The 16,141-nt window shown below is 32.9% G+C and overlaps 2 protein-coding genes across 2 annotated transcripts; both read left to right on the plus strand.

The window, feature by feature from the left end:
* Positions 1 to 2,004: 2,004 nt before the first annotated feature.
* Positions 2,005 to 2,448, plus strand: LOC147401808 (secreted RxLR effector protein 161-like). Its single transcript, XM_086444444.1, has one exon. It carries the CDS (start codon positions 2,005 to 2,007, stop codon positions 2,446 to 2,448), a length of 444 nt encoding a protein of 147 aa, XP_086300570.1.
* Positions 2,449 to 5,411: 2,963 nt separating this feature from the next.
* On the plus strand, positions 5,412 to 15,811 carry LOC147401809 (protein NRT1/ PTR FAMILY 5.10-like). Its single transcript, XM_086443228.1, has 3 exons — positions 5,412 to 5,849; positions 14,210 to 14,760; positions 14,956 to 15,811. The coding sequence occupies exons 1-3, from the start codon at positions 5,493 to 5,495 to the stop codon at positions 15,782 to 15,784; spliced, it is 1,737 nt and encodes a 578-aa protein (XP_086299354.1). The 5' UTR covers positions 5,412 to 5,492; the 3' UTR covers positions 15,785 to 15,811.
* Positions 15,812 to 16,141: the final 330 nt, after the last annotated feature.

Below are 16,141 nucleotides of genomic sequence, written 5' to 3' on the forward strand. Positions count from 1 at the left end.
CAAAGATGTGAAATTCTTTCAGAATATTTCAGAGTTGAAGGTGAACGTCGTTCATACAGGTGCAAGAGTTAAAGATTTATTTGTTTTATCTTCGACTACTTCTTATGTAAATAGTATGAGTTCAACTGATGGGGCATCAATTTGGCATGTTAGATTAGGACACCTTAGCATGGAAAAATTGAAAGTCATGGTGATGAAAATTTTGGTTAATGAATTGTTCAAATTAACTTCATTTGGTTATGAAGGTGTGTGTGAAGGTTGTCAATATGGTATGGCACATCGCCTTCCATTTGACAAGTCTTATTCTAAGTGTATGGCCCCATTGGAGCTTATCCATAGTGATTTGATGGGACTTTGTAACACACATTCATATTCATCAGGCTTCTGTTATATGTTGTTGTTTGTGGATGATTTCACAAGATATACATGGGTTTATTTTGTTAAAGAGAAGTCGAAAGTATTTTTAAAGTTTAAAGAGTTTAAAATAATGGTGGTGAATTCACTTATAATGACTTCTTTTCATTTTGTCAGGTAAATTGTATTAGAAGGGAGTTATCCTGTGCCTATACATCTTAACAAAATGGGATGGTCGAAGGAAAGATTAGGCATATCGTTGAGACTTATAAAAGTTGGCTACATGCAAAGAATTTGCCCAAAGCCTTATAGGCGGAGGGTATGGCATGTGTAACTTATGTGATTAATAGGGCACCTCTTAGCCTAGTTAATATGAGATCTCTATATGAGTTGAAGTTTGGGGAGAAGCCTAGTGTCAAACATTTTAAAGTATTCTGGTCAATTTGTTTTGTTCATATACCAGATCAAATGAGATTAAAATTGGATGTTAAGGCGAAAAAATGCATTTTCATTAGTTATGATGAAAGGAAGAAATGTTGGAAGTGTATGGATCCTAAAACCTATAATTTTGTGGTTTCTCGGGATGTTGTATTTGATGGAATTCCATCTTATTATAAGGATGATAGTGTTTCCATTGGAAAGAACATTAATGTTCACATTGAGCCTCAAAATGAAATTAGCTTACCTATGAACTCAAGTGCTCCTAAGATGCCTAATATCTCAACTTCTTTGTCTACGGGGGAACAATGTGATAGGGGAAGTGGAGTTGATTTTCATGAGCTGGATGGGGCAACAGAATTATAATAATACGGGAGATGTGAATAATGAACCTCCTCTTAGAAGGTCAAAGGGGCAAATTGTTTTGCTTGCTTGTTATAGGGATGGAAATTTTGGCTCTGTGCATTCTTATTTTCTTGGTAATCCAATTGAGAAAGGCAAACCATCTTTGTTTTGATGAAGCAAAAGGTGTTCAAGAATGGAAATGTGCCATGGATAAAGACTTTTAAGCTCTTATAAAAAATCAAACTGGGGATCTTGTACCTAACCCAAGAATGTGTAACCTATCACATGTAAATGGGTCTACAAAATTAAACATAAAGCAGATGGAAGTGTGGATAGATTCAAGGCAAGGCTTGTTGCTCAAGGGTTTTCTCAAAAGTATGGAGAGGACTATGAGGAAACCTTTAGTTCAATTGCAAAAATGACTTCAGTTCGAGTTGTGATTTCCTTGGTAGCTTGTCATGGTTGGAAGTTGTGGCAGTTTGATGTTAAAAATGCATTCTTATATGGAAAAATCGATAAAGACATTTATATGGAGCAGCCACATGGTTATGTATCTCATTCACATCCAGAGTTCGTCTGCAAACTCAAGAAGGCCCTCTATGAATTAAAACAAGCACCTAGAGCTTTGTATGGTAAAATTGCCGAATACTTACATTTTTGTGGATACTTTGCTTCTAATTCCAATTTTACTTTGTTTGTTAAACAGCAAGAGAGTTTGCATGTTATTGTTCTTTTATATGTCGATAACATGATTGTCACCAGCAATAATGATGAGAAATTGTAAAACTTTGAGCCAAACTTGCCATTCTCTTCGAGTTGAAAGATTTGGGAAATCTTAGTCACTTCCTTGGCTTGGAAGTAGATTCGATGATTGAAGGAATACTCATATCACAAAAAGGCCATGCTGAGAAACTTATTTGCAAGTTTGGTTTGGGCAAAAGTAAGTGGTGTTCCACCCCTTTTGATGCTAATATAAAACTAAGGTGTGATGAAGGTAAGCTTCTTCCAAATCCTCGACCTTACTGTGTTCTTATTGTTAGTCTCATTTATTTAACTAATACAAGATTAGACATTGCATTTTCTGTTGGGCTTGTTAGCCGTTACATGCAAACTCCATATAAATCACACTTGGAGGCAGCTAAGCGAATCTTGAAGTATGTTTACTCCACACTTGACATGGGTCTTTTGTTCAAAGATGGAGTTATGTTCGAATTGGAAGGATATTCCGATGCTGATTTGGGTGGTGATTTAGATGATTGTAAGTCAACATCAAGTTATGTTTTCTCGTGTGGATCGGCATGTGTTTCATAGTATAGTAAAAAAATAAGATTCGATGTCTCTTTCTAAGACAGATGCAGAGTATAATCTAGTACTTCATCTTTACTATTTCATAAATAAACAGAACAAAATCTAGTGTTATCACCAATAAAAGTAATAATGTATTTTTTCCTGCCTCTAATTTTGAGTAAATTTAAAATCACATAAATCACTATGAATTAATTCAAGCGGTTCGCTAATTCTTTTAATAGAATGAAAATATTTTATTTGAAAATTTGATTTTATGCAAATCTCACATTTATGTTTTTTATCTATTTCAAACTTAGGTAAAAGTCTTGAATTAATCATTCTTTACAAATATACAAAATTTGCATGTCCTAATCTAGCATGCCAAACATTAAATAACTCATGAATATAAGTAAAAGAAAATAATTTTATTATTTATTTTAATAGATACATTTAGTTTGAACAATACATCACTTAAATATCATTTCCCATAAACATTGCATTCTTAATCAAGACAAATTTGTTTGATTCAAATACTAATTTAAAAGCTTTTCTTACTTAATAATGATCCAAACACCAGAATCTCTCTCTGGTACATATAGAACATTATTCAACGTGAGAACTTTTTCTAAAGTAAACTCCAGAACAATCTTTCCATGTCCTGCAATTGAAGAAGTAGAAGAGTTTCTCATATACAGTTGTTCTTCATTCTCTACCTTATGATATGTAGAGAATAAATTTCTATCAAAGCAAATGTGTCTAGTGGCCCTAGTGGCCCTAGTGTCCACTTACCAATCTTTGTTTTCATTCACAAAGTTTACTTCTGAAATAACTACTAACAGATTCTTTGTTTTGGTCACATTCACGTTGAAAGGCTTGTTAATTTTGAAAGAATCATGTCCTTTGCGTTTTTGACAATCTTTTGCTCGATGTTTGGGTTTTTCACACACAATGCATTTGCCTAACATTTTCTTGAAATTTTTATTTTTGGGACCATTGTTCTTCCATTTTTTATTTTTATAGGAATTAGATTTGAGTTTGGATGAATCTTCCTCCACGACATATGCTTTGGAATCCATGGATGAAACCATAGCTTTCTTCTCATTATTTCTATTATCTTTATCGATTCTTAACCTCATATTCAAATCCTCCATAGACATCTTTTTACGTCTATTCTTAAGGTAATTTTTTGAAATCTTTCCAAGTTAGTGGAAGTTTTTTAATTATAGATGCAATTTGAAAAGATTCACTGATTGACATACTTTCGACATAAATCTTATGAATTAAAATTTGGAGATCTTGGATTTGATTTTCGACTATTTTGGAATCTACTATTTTAAAATCCAAGAATCTACCAACAAGAAATTTCTTTGTTCCGGCATATTTTGTTTTGTAATTTTTTGTCTAGATGTGAATCTGTGAGTACATTTTGTATAACACATTATCTAGCCCGTTCATAATATAGTTTCTACATAAGAAGCTTGAATGATTTCAGTTTTTTAATGCAGCAACTATAGTTTCATCTCCCACATTCTCATTAGGAATAGAATAATATTTTTTAGAAAGATGAGCTAGATTCAAGGTAGTAAGATAAAACAACATTTTCTGTTATCATATTTTAAAGTAACTATCATCAAAATTTTCTAATTTCTCTTGATAATTCATTTTCCAAAAAAAAACTAATTTACATTAAAAAAAATTTGTCTTAAGATTGTTGGGTGCAAATCAGTTTTATTAAGAAAATAAATCAAGTACAAAATTAAATGAGAAGTTAAGATGAATCCAAAATATATATTATGAGAGAAAATTAAAAATATATAAAATTTAAAGAAGTTATCAATTTATAAAAGCAAATTAAGTTAAAGTTTTACATTGAACGCAATGTCCTTAAAATAGATTTTGCCCCTACTTCGGTGCCAACCGTTCATTGACGTTTGTCTCCCAAAATACAATGATCTATAACAAAGAGGGTAGCACTTCAATATCTGTTTATAACGAATCCTAAAATATTTCTCTTTTTAATATATCTCACAAATAATAACAAAGAGAATAATTTAAGCGAAATCGATTAGATGATTTTAGACTCAAGAATCTCAAAATATTCTCTTCAGAATAAATCAGAAAAAAAAAAAAAAGAACTATTATATGATCTCCTCGGATTAACTCTAATGAATAAACCATAAGGAGTTCCCATTGTTTCAAAGAGGTGTGGAGAAAGGTGTTAAAAATTGGGGTGTCAATGGGAAAAAAATGAACTAACACATTGGTTTGAAAAAGACATCCCAGAGAAGAAGACGTTGGAAGATAAAAGAAGTTATAACTTTTTAAGTAATGATCCCATGATTAAAATATAATTTATTAAGTCACTTTCATCCAATAAAAATAAACATTTGTTTTCTAATTCAAAAAATTCAACAATATGTACAATATAAAACCATGATCCTGATGGCCTTAATCTGTTTTCACCTTGGAAGAAGTGGTTGCATCGTTATTGAATTATGAATTTTGAATACAAAAATTTAAGTTTTTTTTTTCAAAAGGTTATGCATGGTGAAGTTGAAAATGGATTTAAGGTTGAATAGAGCTAATAAAATTAATTTATAATACAGGTTGAATTGATTGAGTACGATGGGTTTTTTCGGAGGAAAAATCAAGGGTTTCTAGATAAAAAAATGTTGAAGATGATGATTTTTTGGGAGGAAAATCATGAGTTTTTCTTAACTGGAGGTTGAAAATAAGGACGTGTTTAGGTCAATAAAGTTGGTGAGATTGAAGATGGATTTTGGGAGGAAAAAAGCGGTTTTCTTTTTTTCGTTAGGTGTTGAAGTGGAGAATTTTCATCAATTTGAAAACGAAATTTATCGCAAATATTTTACCAGAGAATGCGTGGAGAGAGCTCCAAAACGAAAAAACTGGCTACTTGTAGGTACATCTGGCAAGTGTTGTGTAAATACCGATTTTTTTATTAAAAAAAGTGAAATATTTATAATATATAATTTTAATTTTATACTTTAGTGTTTGATAGTGCGATCGAAGAAAAAGAGTGAGAGAGAGGGAGAAGGTGGTGATAAATGGCGATCTCTGGTTCTGATGAAAGTAGCGCTCTGATTTGGCGAGAAGTGGTCGTTGATGGAGTGGTGGACTACAAAGGAAGGAGAATTAATGATAGATCTAAGCATGGTGGATGGAGATCTGCTTCTTTCATTATTGGAGTTGAGATCATAGAGAGATTTGCTTACTATGGAATCTCATCGAACCTCATAACATATCTAACTGGTCCTCTTGGCCAATCCACGGCCTCTGCTGCAGAGAATGTGAACGCTTGGTCTGGTGCATCATCTATGCTTCCTCTAATTGGTGCTTTTGTTGCTGATTCCTACCTTGGACGCTATTGGAGCATCTTCTTCTCTTCTCTTCTTTACCTTATGGTTCGTCTCTCTTTCTCTCTATCTTTAACTTTCTTGATGTGTACACGATACCAACAGAGAAAATGTGAGGGTAGTGCTGATTTTTTAACTCAATTTGAGAGGGGGACTCAAAAACTCACCTACTTGGCATGGCCAAAGAATCGTAGATTCTGTCCCTCGGCATACACAACTGACCTGATGGACCTGCCATCTGTAATTGTGTATTGAGCAAAATAATCTACTGTTCTTTGCGCATGACTTGTGAATCTCGCAGAAAAAGATTTATGGTTCTATACATGCCACACCTAAGAAGGAACAAGGAGTGTCAGTATATCACAACTTCACCATTAAAATTTTAAATTTTTAAATCAAAATTTAATAAATAGGGATGGCAATTTTAACATGATATGAGAATAAGTCTCGAAAATGATGTGAAATTAATGAATTTGGATAAAGTCTAAATGGGTTTGGGTTATGATAATACCGACCCATGTTACACGATTATTAAATGGGTTGTGTCTAGGTTACAAATGTCAATTTGCATAACCATTTTGGAACGGTTACTTATTTTTTCATTCACATGTTTAAATCATGAAACTTGTGAGGTATCTCAAATATCAATAATTATTTAAGGATTTTTAAAATTTTATATTTTTCAAGAATTTTACGAAATATTGAAGAAGTTTTAGGATATTTTTCAAATAATTACACTCTCCTTACCATGTTAGCAAAGAAAGTTTGTTGACTACATTACCTTAGGGCATCGAAAATCATGATCCAATGCACCATAGAAGATAAAATTCTAAGAACTTTGAAGTTCTTATGCCTGGTTGTGTGACTTTATTTTTTATAATGGTATTTTACTTTTAGTGGTGAAAATGTTACTTAATTTTTTTTTTTTTTTAACTTAAGATTATAATTTTATTGAACATATTACATAGGTCAACAAATTTTTTGAAAAGATTATTAAATGGATCGGATTGGGGTAGGGTAAATTTTTAGAATACCGTTACCTCAACACGACTTGACCCATTGCACCCAATTAATAATGTGATTTTTTTCTTACGAATTAAGGTGAATTTTATTTTCTTCTTCTTTTCAAAATATCCTTAAAAATTTATTACATCAAAATTTTACCATAACATTCATAAAAAAATGGACGTTGACTTTTGATCAAGGTTAAACCTAATCTTGCACTTTGGCTCACATCATAATCTCAACATACAAAACATCTCATCCAAAAAATTTCAGTAGTTGTTTACGATTATAATTAGCCTCATATAAAATCCTAGACCCAAAAAATAGAAATCTAAACTAAAAATAATGAGAGAACTTCTATTGGTACCCCAACTTTCACATTTATCTCAACTATTCATTTGTCTTCTTTATTTTTATTTGGGATGTAATAAGTAAATGTTGGGGTGCCAATAGCAGCTCTCAAAATAAAATATAAATTTAGATATAGAAACCAATTGCCTTGATTCGGTGCCCAGTGCATGTGTAGTGCAGAGTCAAAGAAGCAGATCCTCTGTAGCAAAATAAAACCTCAGCCTCTAGTTTAGGTCTTATATCTGATTTAATTAAAAGAAAATTGAAAAAATGTTTTTTTCTTCATGATCCAGCACTTTTAAAGTGGACGGTCACTTTTGAAACAAATTTCCAACGGCCTGTTTTTTCTTTCTAGCGGATGTGGCATTCTTCTAACTGTCTAATAGCGCTCCAGGAAATTATTTGCTACATCAGATCCACTTCCAATGATTGTGTGCTTCTTGGGCAAGTCAATAATCTAACAGTTCTGTTTATTAAATCAATCAATATTTGATTCTCAATCTATATGGGACAAACCTTTGAGACATGGTTTGTCTTTTTTTTTTTTTTTTTGAAGATTAAGTGCATTGATTAATCACCTTTTGTGTCTAGTCTCTCCTATAACCTCTCACCATCCTTGCTAGCAATCTCCCGTTTACTTCACGAAAACTTCACGAATTTGTTTTCAATACAGTATTATTCTTTGGATTATTGAATTATTATAAATAATTCACGTATTTTAAGTTAAAAAAGAATAAAACGAATTATTATTTTATACGAATTTTTATAAAACTTGATATAAAAAAAAATGCTACTTTAATTTGTTGTATGTTGTAAAGTATAAATTTGTAAGTTGTAATGTGTAACTCAAGTTTGACTTTAAAGTGACCATGCTTCAAAATTTTAGAGGAATCCATCTTTTTAGGTGACAAATGTCATTTTCATCTTTAAAAAAAATAATGACATACCCCTCTACATTCATTTGAGATACCATTTTAATTTTCTAAATTGATGATTTGTCTCTTGATTTTGATCTTCTTTTATAAATCAATAAAACAATAACCTCAATACCCTCGTTATCACTACCATCATTATTATCATTACAACTATTTCATTACCTTCACCGTTGCCATTAACATTGCCAATTTCATCACCGCTTTCACTATTAACATCACTGTTGTATTATCGAATTATTGATTTTTGATATTTTTGAAACGTGAAGGATAATACATGTGTAAAGTATATGTCGCATATTTTCCATTTTTCGACTTTTTGATTGAATTTTAGACTAGAATTTAGCAATCCAAAATCGAATAGAACTTGAATTTTTCACATATAAAATTTTTATCGTATTTGAAATTACTAACAAGGCTCACCATTGAAGCACACTAAGGACGAGGGAGAGAGATGAAGAGAATTAAAGCACAAAAAAAGAAATCTTTACTTTTATAACAAGGGAAGGCTGTTGACACAAATATTTAGAAGATTAGAAGTGCCCCACATTTACATTTAACCTTACAAGTATTAAGGTCATTTTCTTCAATAGGAAATAAAATTACAATCCCATCATCCTTGTAACCATGTTAGAATAACTTTTTATTATGTTATCTTCAAAATCGGTAGTTAATATTTCAAATTTCAAAATACTTACATTATATTGAATGATAAGTTATGATAAACCATTAGATTATTTTAAAATAAAATTTTAAAGCAATTATAATTTTCTTTTAACTAATCATAAATCCTAATTATTGTTGGTGTTCAATGCAAACGCACGCATATTATTAACGTAGGAAATATGCATGACTAAAAATTTTCATAAGTACTTAAAAAATTATTTTAAATAGACTATCTAATTTTCTATCATATTTAATATTTAGTATATTATTGGGTTTTGATAATTTAAAATATTAACTAAGGTGATTTTGAAGACAACATAACCAAAGGACATTTCTATAAATTTAAAAATCTAAAAACCAACTAACGTGGTTATAAGGATCATAAGGGTTTCAATGGGTTAAATCCCATTCAATTCTTTATGTACGTAGAATCAGAACAATTATATTCTTGTCAATTCTGATTCTAATTATAAAATAAATGGAATAAAAAAAATGCCAAGAAATAAGTATACCCATCAGTTCCAATTCTCAAGATTTTTTTTTTTTTTTGTTGATGAAGAGGGTTCCAGACTCATAGGTCCGACTAAGCAGGGGTGAGGCAAACTGGCCTCTGCACTATATCTTGCCCAAATCCTAGGGGCACATGCAATGTCCTACAAACCACACATATCAGGCAAATACAAATAAATCTCCATGGGTGGCCAAGGTGGGGGCTTGAATTGAAGACCTCACCCATTTTGGAGAGATGCATGGGCAACTGTGCCCACCACTCCTTATAAAATATTTTTTCTTTCAAAATATTAACATATAAGCTACAAAAATATCAACTATACAATTTTTTTCTAATAAAGATAAGAGTTCACGGTTTTTTTTTTTTGAAAATATTAAAATTTATTCTCTTTACAAGTCAAAAACTTTTAGAAGAGATGACCCATTTTAAGCTCCAGCACAAAGCTTATATGAAAAAAATGAAGAACTTTTATGTTAAATGTATTAATTTTAAAATATTAAAAACCTAAAATCAATCTAATATGAAAAAAAATTCAAAATAAATTGATTCCATGTGCCCACGGGTACCCATAAGATAGGACCTAATAGTTCTGGATTTATGTTCTATTTTAGATCCTATTCTAATTGGTTCTAATAAAAAGGGAATAAGAAGCTTGGTTTTGGTTAAATGGGTACCCATTAACATCCGTAATCGCAGGATGATAATTTTATTTTATTTTTAAAAATAATCTTGACAATAACTAGGTTAAATGCAAAAGTAGTGATTTTTTAGTCTTCCAAATTTTGGTGTCAATAAACTCTTAGGTTTTCTCTCATTATACAGTATGATTTTGGAGACAACAAGAAACCCCACATTCATATTGGTCCAACTGTACTGAACCTACTCTCAATTTACAAAATAGCCACATTAAGGAGAAGATGCACCAAGAACCAATAGGATTATGGGTTTTTTGCGGTCTCCACAATTGCACTCATTATAATAGTAAAGATGCATGTGCGTCTGCACATGCCACCTACAAGCTATGGGAACGGATCCTCTGTAGTGCAGCTTTCCTGTAGTTCTTGTGCGTGGTTCAACGGTTTAGAGAACGCTATGTGCAATGGACATCAACATCCCACCATTGAAATTCGGGATTTACAATGAGAACTCTTTCAATGACTCTGATCAGGTTTAAAAAGAATATTTTTTTTTCAAAAGTGATCTAAATCATGATCACAACATGACTGATCCGCGAGTTTGTATTTTTCAACATGTATTCTTCACTATTTCGAGTGTACTACTGGGAACTACAGGAAAACTGCATTACAAAGGATCCGCTCCCATAAGCTAGACCCACTAGTTAGTTTTATAAAAATAGAGGGAAAATTAATTAATAGACCCAGCAGAAGGGATTGCTTTCTAAATGGACCATGAGTTTCGGGATGGTAACTTAACCACCCAATTAGTTAAAATCTTTCTTCCTAAATGGATCCTCACCCGATAAAATAACAAACTCAAATTGTCGAGATCAACAAATTTGATGATTTGTTGATCTTAATAATTTGAGCTTGTCTTGACAATTTGAACAAATGTCGATCTAAATGATTTGAATTGTCCATCTTGAAAATTTGGATAATCGATCTCACCAATTAAAATGGGAGTCGAGGACCATTAAGAAAGAAAAAAAAAAATGACTAAATGTACCTTGTAGACACCCCAATTTGTCCGGGCTGAGACGAGAGCTTTCAAAAACCAGTGAGGTAAAGCTTGACTTATCAAGTCTTCAATTTAATCTAGTGGGGCCCACGTCAGTGGAGTCTAGTTCTTCAAATTGACTTTTAAAGTTTAACGATGAGCTTGGTCGTGGGTCACCCATGGCCTAGAATATTTTACGTTTGGGTTGTGAATCACCCATGGCCCTAACATATTTTGCACAGAACCTTGGGCAAGTCATCGACTCATACAATTTTGCACAGAGACTCATCTACCCAAGGTCTATTTGGTTAGATAGTTTTGTTGGGGATTAGTGTACTTGAGTGTTCTAGATATTTTTAAGGAGATTACCCCCTAAAACCCCTATTAGTTGTTTATTTTTCAAGAAAATCCCCATTCTTCCACTATGCCCTTTGTTGGGTTATGTCTTCTATTCTTGTATATGGAGATTGGCTCATTTGGTTTGATTTTGGATCCGACCCGTTTAACATCTTTTTAATCCTAAGTATATAAAGGGTAAGAGATGAAACCCGAAAGGGTGTGAGAGATATACGAGAGAGAGATAAATTGTAACCTATTTCTTCTTTGGTTAATATAGTAAAATCGTCGTTTTTCGCCCGTGGACGTAGGTCGATGCTTTGACCGAACCACGTATATCTTGTGTCATGTGAGATTCTTATGTTCTTGTTTGATTTATACTTCAGATCATAGAGTTTAGTCTAACACCCTTGCATTAAACTTTATATAATTTTCCCACTAAGGCATTTTCTCTTATTCTTCCAATCTTGACCCATAGTCAACTTTTGGTCCCAACAAAAAGTCCATTACCCTCTTGTCATCATTTTGTTGAGACACAATTAGGTAAATTGGCCCTTCATCCCAATCCATAATTCAAGGCTTTATCCATTACATTCTTTGCAAATTGACCAAAATCAAGGCACCTTGACATTTTTGCCCACTCAATAGAATTCTTTAAAACCTTTAAGCTTTTTACACTTAGACCTTCAAGTTGTTAACAGCCTTAGCTAGTGCAATTGTTTTAAAAATCCAAAATTCATATTTCAAATTACATGTCATTGTTACTATAATCTCTACAATTGACCACATTCAAGAGACTTAGACACTTTTATCTTCCTCATAGAATTCTCTAAAACCTTATGAGCTATTACACCTCTACCTTTTGTGGATTATGATTAGTAAGACTTAAAGAGGTGAAAAGATCATTTAGGACAAATTATTTAAGGGTATGTAAAGTCTTTCATTGTAGTATTCTTGAGAATGTTTTGAAGTTAAAAAAATTGGATACTTACATCCCCAAAGGTCTCTCTAGAGCCTATAAATAGAGACACATCCAAGGCAACTGGAGGAGGAAAGTTTAGTACGCCAAAAATTTGGCAAATTTGTTCCTTGAAGCTTTCTTGTACCCCAAAATTTTGTCTATTTGTTTCTTCACCTATCTAAAAACTAAGAGTAAAAGAAAGAAGAAGAAAACAGAAGAGAAGAATACTAAGGTGAGGTGTAGAGCTTCATTTTCTGTTTTTATATAGTTAAACCCCTTTAAATACCCCTTTCTATTACACCATTCTTTTAGTTTTATGTACTTTTACTTTCATGCAATGTAGTGTCTATTTCTCTATTTTCCTTATATTGACAAGGTTGGATTGAGAGTTAATCAGTGAGAGGATCCTTACCACCTATAACTCCAATTTTGTTTCAAGTTTCTTTCAATAAAACTAACAATAACATAGTTCAATGGCTTACTTGGATTGAAAGTTTGTGAGAAGATCCTTACCACTATAAGTCTATTTTAAGCTTTTAAATTCCTGGCAAGTTATTTTAATTCCAAGTATTTTTAAATTTCTAATTTGATTTTATCTTGTAAATGACTTAAGGAGGAGAGAGTAAGTCTTCACTATATGAAGCAATCTCCATTTTCTAAGTCCATTCAATAAGTTTTTTAATGAAACATATACATGCATACATCATAACAAATAGCACTTTACTTTCATTTTAAAAGGTTATAAGTCAACAGTGTAAATCTCTTTAGATTTATATTTAACATTCTAAGCTAACAAAAATAGTCCCTAGTGGACATAACTCCATTCATAAGATGAAGGTTCCCTTAAGGATATGCCCTATCCATGGGCATGTGTCTAGAATCTAAACAACAAAAAACATACTCCCTAGTGTGTACAAAAGTATGGGATAAGTGCTTGGAAGCCAAAAATGTGAGATTCATTTTGATTTCCATTAAAATCTCAAGCCTACAAAAAATTTCCGCAATTATATATTTTAGTATATGGCTTGCTCATTGACTTCTTTTGCAAATCTAGAGGCTGAACTATATTTCATTTGATTCTTAACTACTCCACCATCACTTTTAACTTCAAAAATCTCAAAAAATCATTTTTTTTACTTTATTTCTGGCTAACCTTTGGTAACCATGCACCTACTTAATGAGTGAGACAAAGTGTCTAACACCTTCCTTGTATCAAAACCGAACCTCCTTACCCTTAATCTCTATGATTAAACCACATTTGAGTCACTAAAAGTCACAAAATGAATTTTAAAAAACATATTTTTTGGTGTCCATTCACACCGTAACTCAATAAATGGTGGCGACTCCTAAATCCACGCAGATGAGGTCCAAATCCCGTGAACCTCCACATATATATATATATATATATATCTAATTCAATCAATCAGAACAAGCCTACGGGCCAACCAACCAAGGAAATTAATAGAACCTAATCAAACCAAGTCAAGCTCCCCCTTACCCAAACACCCCCCCCCCCCCATCCACTGCCCATCTGTACCATCAAGTTACCTCAAAAAAATTAGGGATGATTAGAAAGAAGTCCCTCATGTGGTGTCTATTAAGTAATTTTCCCTAAAATAAAATAATAGTACATCCTGCCCGAGGAGCATTCAACATTGTTGATCCTAGGTTGATGTATTTATTAGGGTTGTGAAATGCCTCGTGGCACACTCCTTTGTATCCCCTAGGTTTTTGAGTGCTTCATCCCCCATTTTTGTAGACCTATAAACTTAAATTTATTTGTTTGTAATTTCTAGCCAATTAATTTATTCATTTTTTATCATAGGAGTGGAAATTCAACAATTCTTACTTTTAGATATATTAAGTTAGAGGAATGGCCAGCAATGGTATGAAAAATAATCATGAACACATATTTCATTACACTGTCATCATAGGTAAACCATTGGTACCTTCATGTTGGATGAAATTACAGGGACTCGGATTGGTAACTCTATCAGCTGTTCTTACTTCCCTAAACTCATCTGACTGCCAAAACACTGAGAACAACATCTCTTGCTCTTCTCCTTCTACTCTCCAAGTCATCTTTTTCTTCTTCTCTTTGTATCTAGTGGCAATTGCCCAGGCTGGACATAGGCCATGTGTCCAAGCTTTTGGAGCCGATCAATTTGACGAGCAAGACCTTGATGAGAGGACGTCGAAGAGTTCATTTTTCAACTGGTGGTATTTTGGCTTATGTTTAGGTTCCTCTATTACAATCTTGGTCATGTGCTACATCCAAGACAACCTGAATTGGAGTATTGGATTTGGTATTCCATGTGTTTCAATGGCAGCATCACTTGTTGTTTTCTTACTCGGATATAAGACTTATCGTTATAGTTTCAATGAAGATAAGTGCAACCCATTTGTTCGAATCACTCAAGTGTTTGTAACAGCAGTAAGGAATTGGAGAATCACCCCTTCATCCACAATTGTGCTAGAGGAAGCAACGCAAACGTCCCCCAATGTTGGTGCTCACCAATTCAAGTAAGAGAAATGAATTTCTTTGGCTCATTTCAGGACAAAAAAACATGAAGTCTTTTACGTAAGTCTTGTGTTTCTTGATTGTTCTTGGATTCATATTATTGACCCAATGCATGAAATTATGCACCAGCTTTTAAACTAGTTTACTATAATCTAATTTGACATGCAATTACAAGGTTTATTTTCTTTATGACACAGATTTCTCGACAAAGCATTGATTGTAGAATCAGATAGTTCGGATGATTCAACAAAAGATTGGAAAGTATGTAGCATTAGCCAGGTCGAAGAAGCCAAGTCTGTGTTGCGGTTGGTTCCAATATGGGTTACATGTTTAGTGTATGGGGTCGTATTTGCACAAGTCTCAACCTTCTTCACTAAGCAAGGAAGCACCATGGACAGATCAATAGGATCAAGCTTTCAGATACCAGCTGCGTCACTACAAGCAATTACAGGAATGTCAACTGTTCTTATCATTCCCATCTATGACCGTTTCTTTGTTCCTATTGCTAAGGTCATCACAGGGAAATCCTCAGGGATAACAATGCTTCAGAGAATTGGTTGTGGAATGTTTTTAACTGTGATCTCCATGGTGGTGGCAGCTCTAATTGAGAAGAAAAGGCTTAAAATTGCTCTAGATTTTGGGTTGGTAGACATTCCAGAAGCGACAATTCCTATGACTGTGTGGTGGTTAGTTCCTCAATATATCTTGTTTGGAATTGTTCATGTCTTCACTATTGTGGGATTGCAAGAGTTTTTCTACGACCAAGTGCCGGATGGGTTAAGGAGTCTAGGTCTCGCCCTCTACTTGAGCATCTTAGGAGTAGGGAGCTTCCTAAGCTGCTTCCTTATTTATGAGATTGAGAAGGCGACTAGTGCAGGCGGTCGAGATAGTTGGTTTTCGAACAACCTCAACCGAGCACATTTGGATTACTTTTATTGGCTTCTTGCAGGACTCAGCGCCATAGATTTGGTTGTCTACTTTTATTTTTCAAAATACTATATCTATAGTAGGGCAACTACAATATGATGGGGATAACCTTGGTTCAATTGTCATTACTACTATTATTATTGATGAGGATAAGGATCCCCTGTTCTTAAAATCTTTTCTTGTTGATTTATAGACATCAACAAATTATACTTACCTTTCAAAAAAAAAAAAAAAAAAACCCCATAGTTAGTCCCATCAAACACATTCAGGGATTATTTTTGTGAAACAAAAGGGAAAAAATCAATGTCACTATGTACATCAATGCAAAATCCGTTTGTTACGGATATATTGTATTTTGACCCAATGATCATTCACTTTTGAAGAACAAAAAGAGGAGTGATTAACAATGGCAATCTTGCCAACAACAATGGTTTGTAGCGTAGATCTCACGAAAAA

This window comes from Akebia trifoliata, chromosome 5 (assembly GCF_017979445.1).
Source record: "Akebia trifoliata isolate Shusen 1 chromosome 5, ASM1797944v1, whole genome shotgun sequence".
Lineage (NCBI taxonomy): Eukaryota > Viridiplantae > Streptophyta > Magnoliopsida > Ranunculales > Lardizabalaceae > Akebia > Akebia trifoliata.

Bases quoted from the DNA above. Each gene is read 5' to 3' on its own strand.
- LOC147401808 (XM_086444444.1), top strand. From the start codon at position 2,005: ATGATTGAAGGAATACTCATATCACAAAAAGGCCATGCTGAGAAACTT.
- LOC147401809 (XM_086443228.1), top strand. From the start codon at position 5,493: ATGGCGATCTCTGGTTCTGATGAAAGTAGCGCTCTGATTTGGCGAGAA. The intron at 5,850-14,209 runs GTTCGTCTCTCT...ATGAAATTACAG, and splicing joins CTTCTCTTCTTTACCTTATG to GGACTCGGATTGGTAACTCT. The intron at 14,761-14,955 runs GTAAGAGAAATG...TTTATGACACAG, and splicing joins GTTGGTGCTCACCAATTCAA to ATTTCTCGACAAAGCATTGA.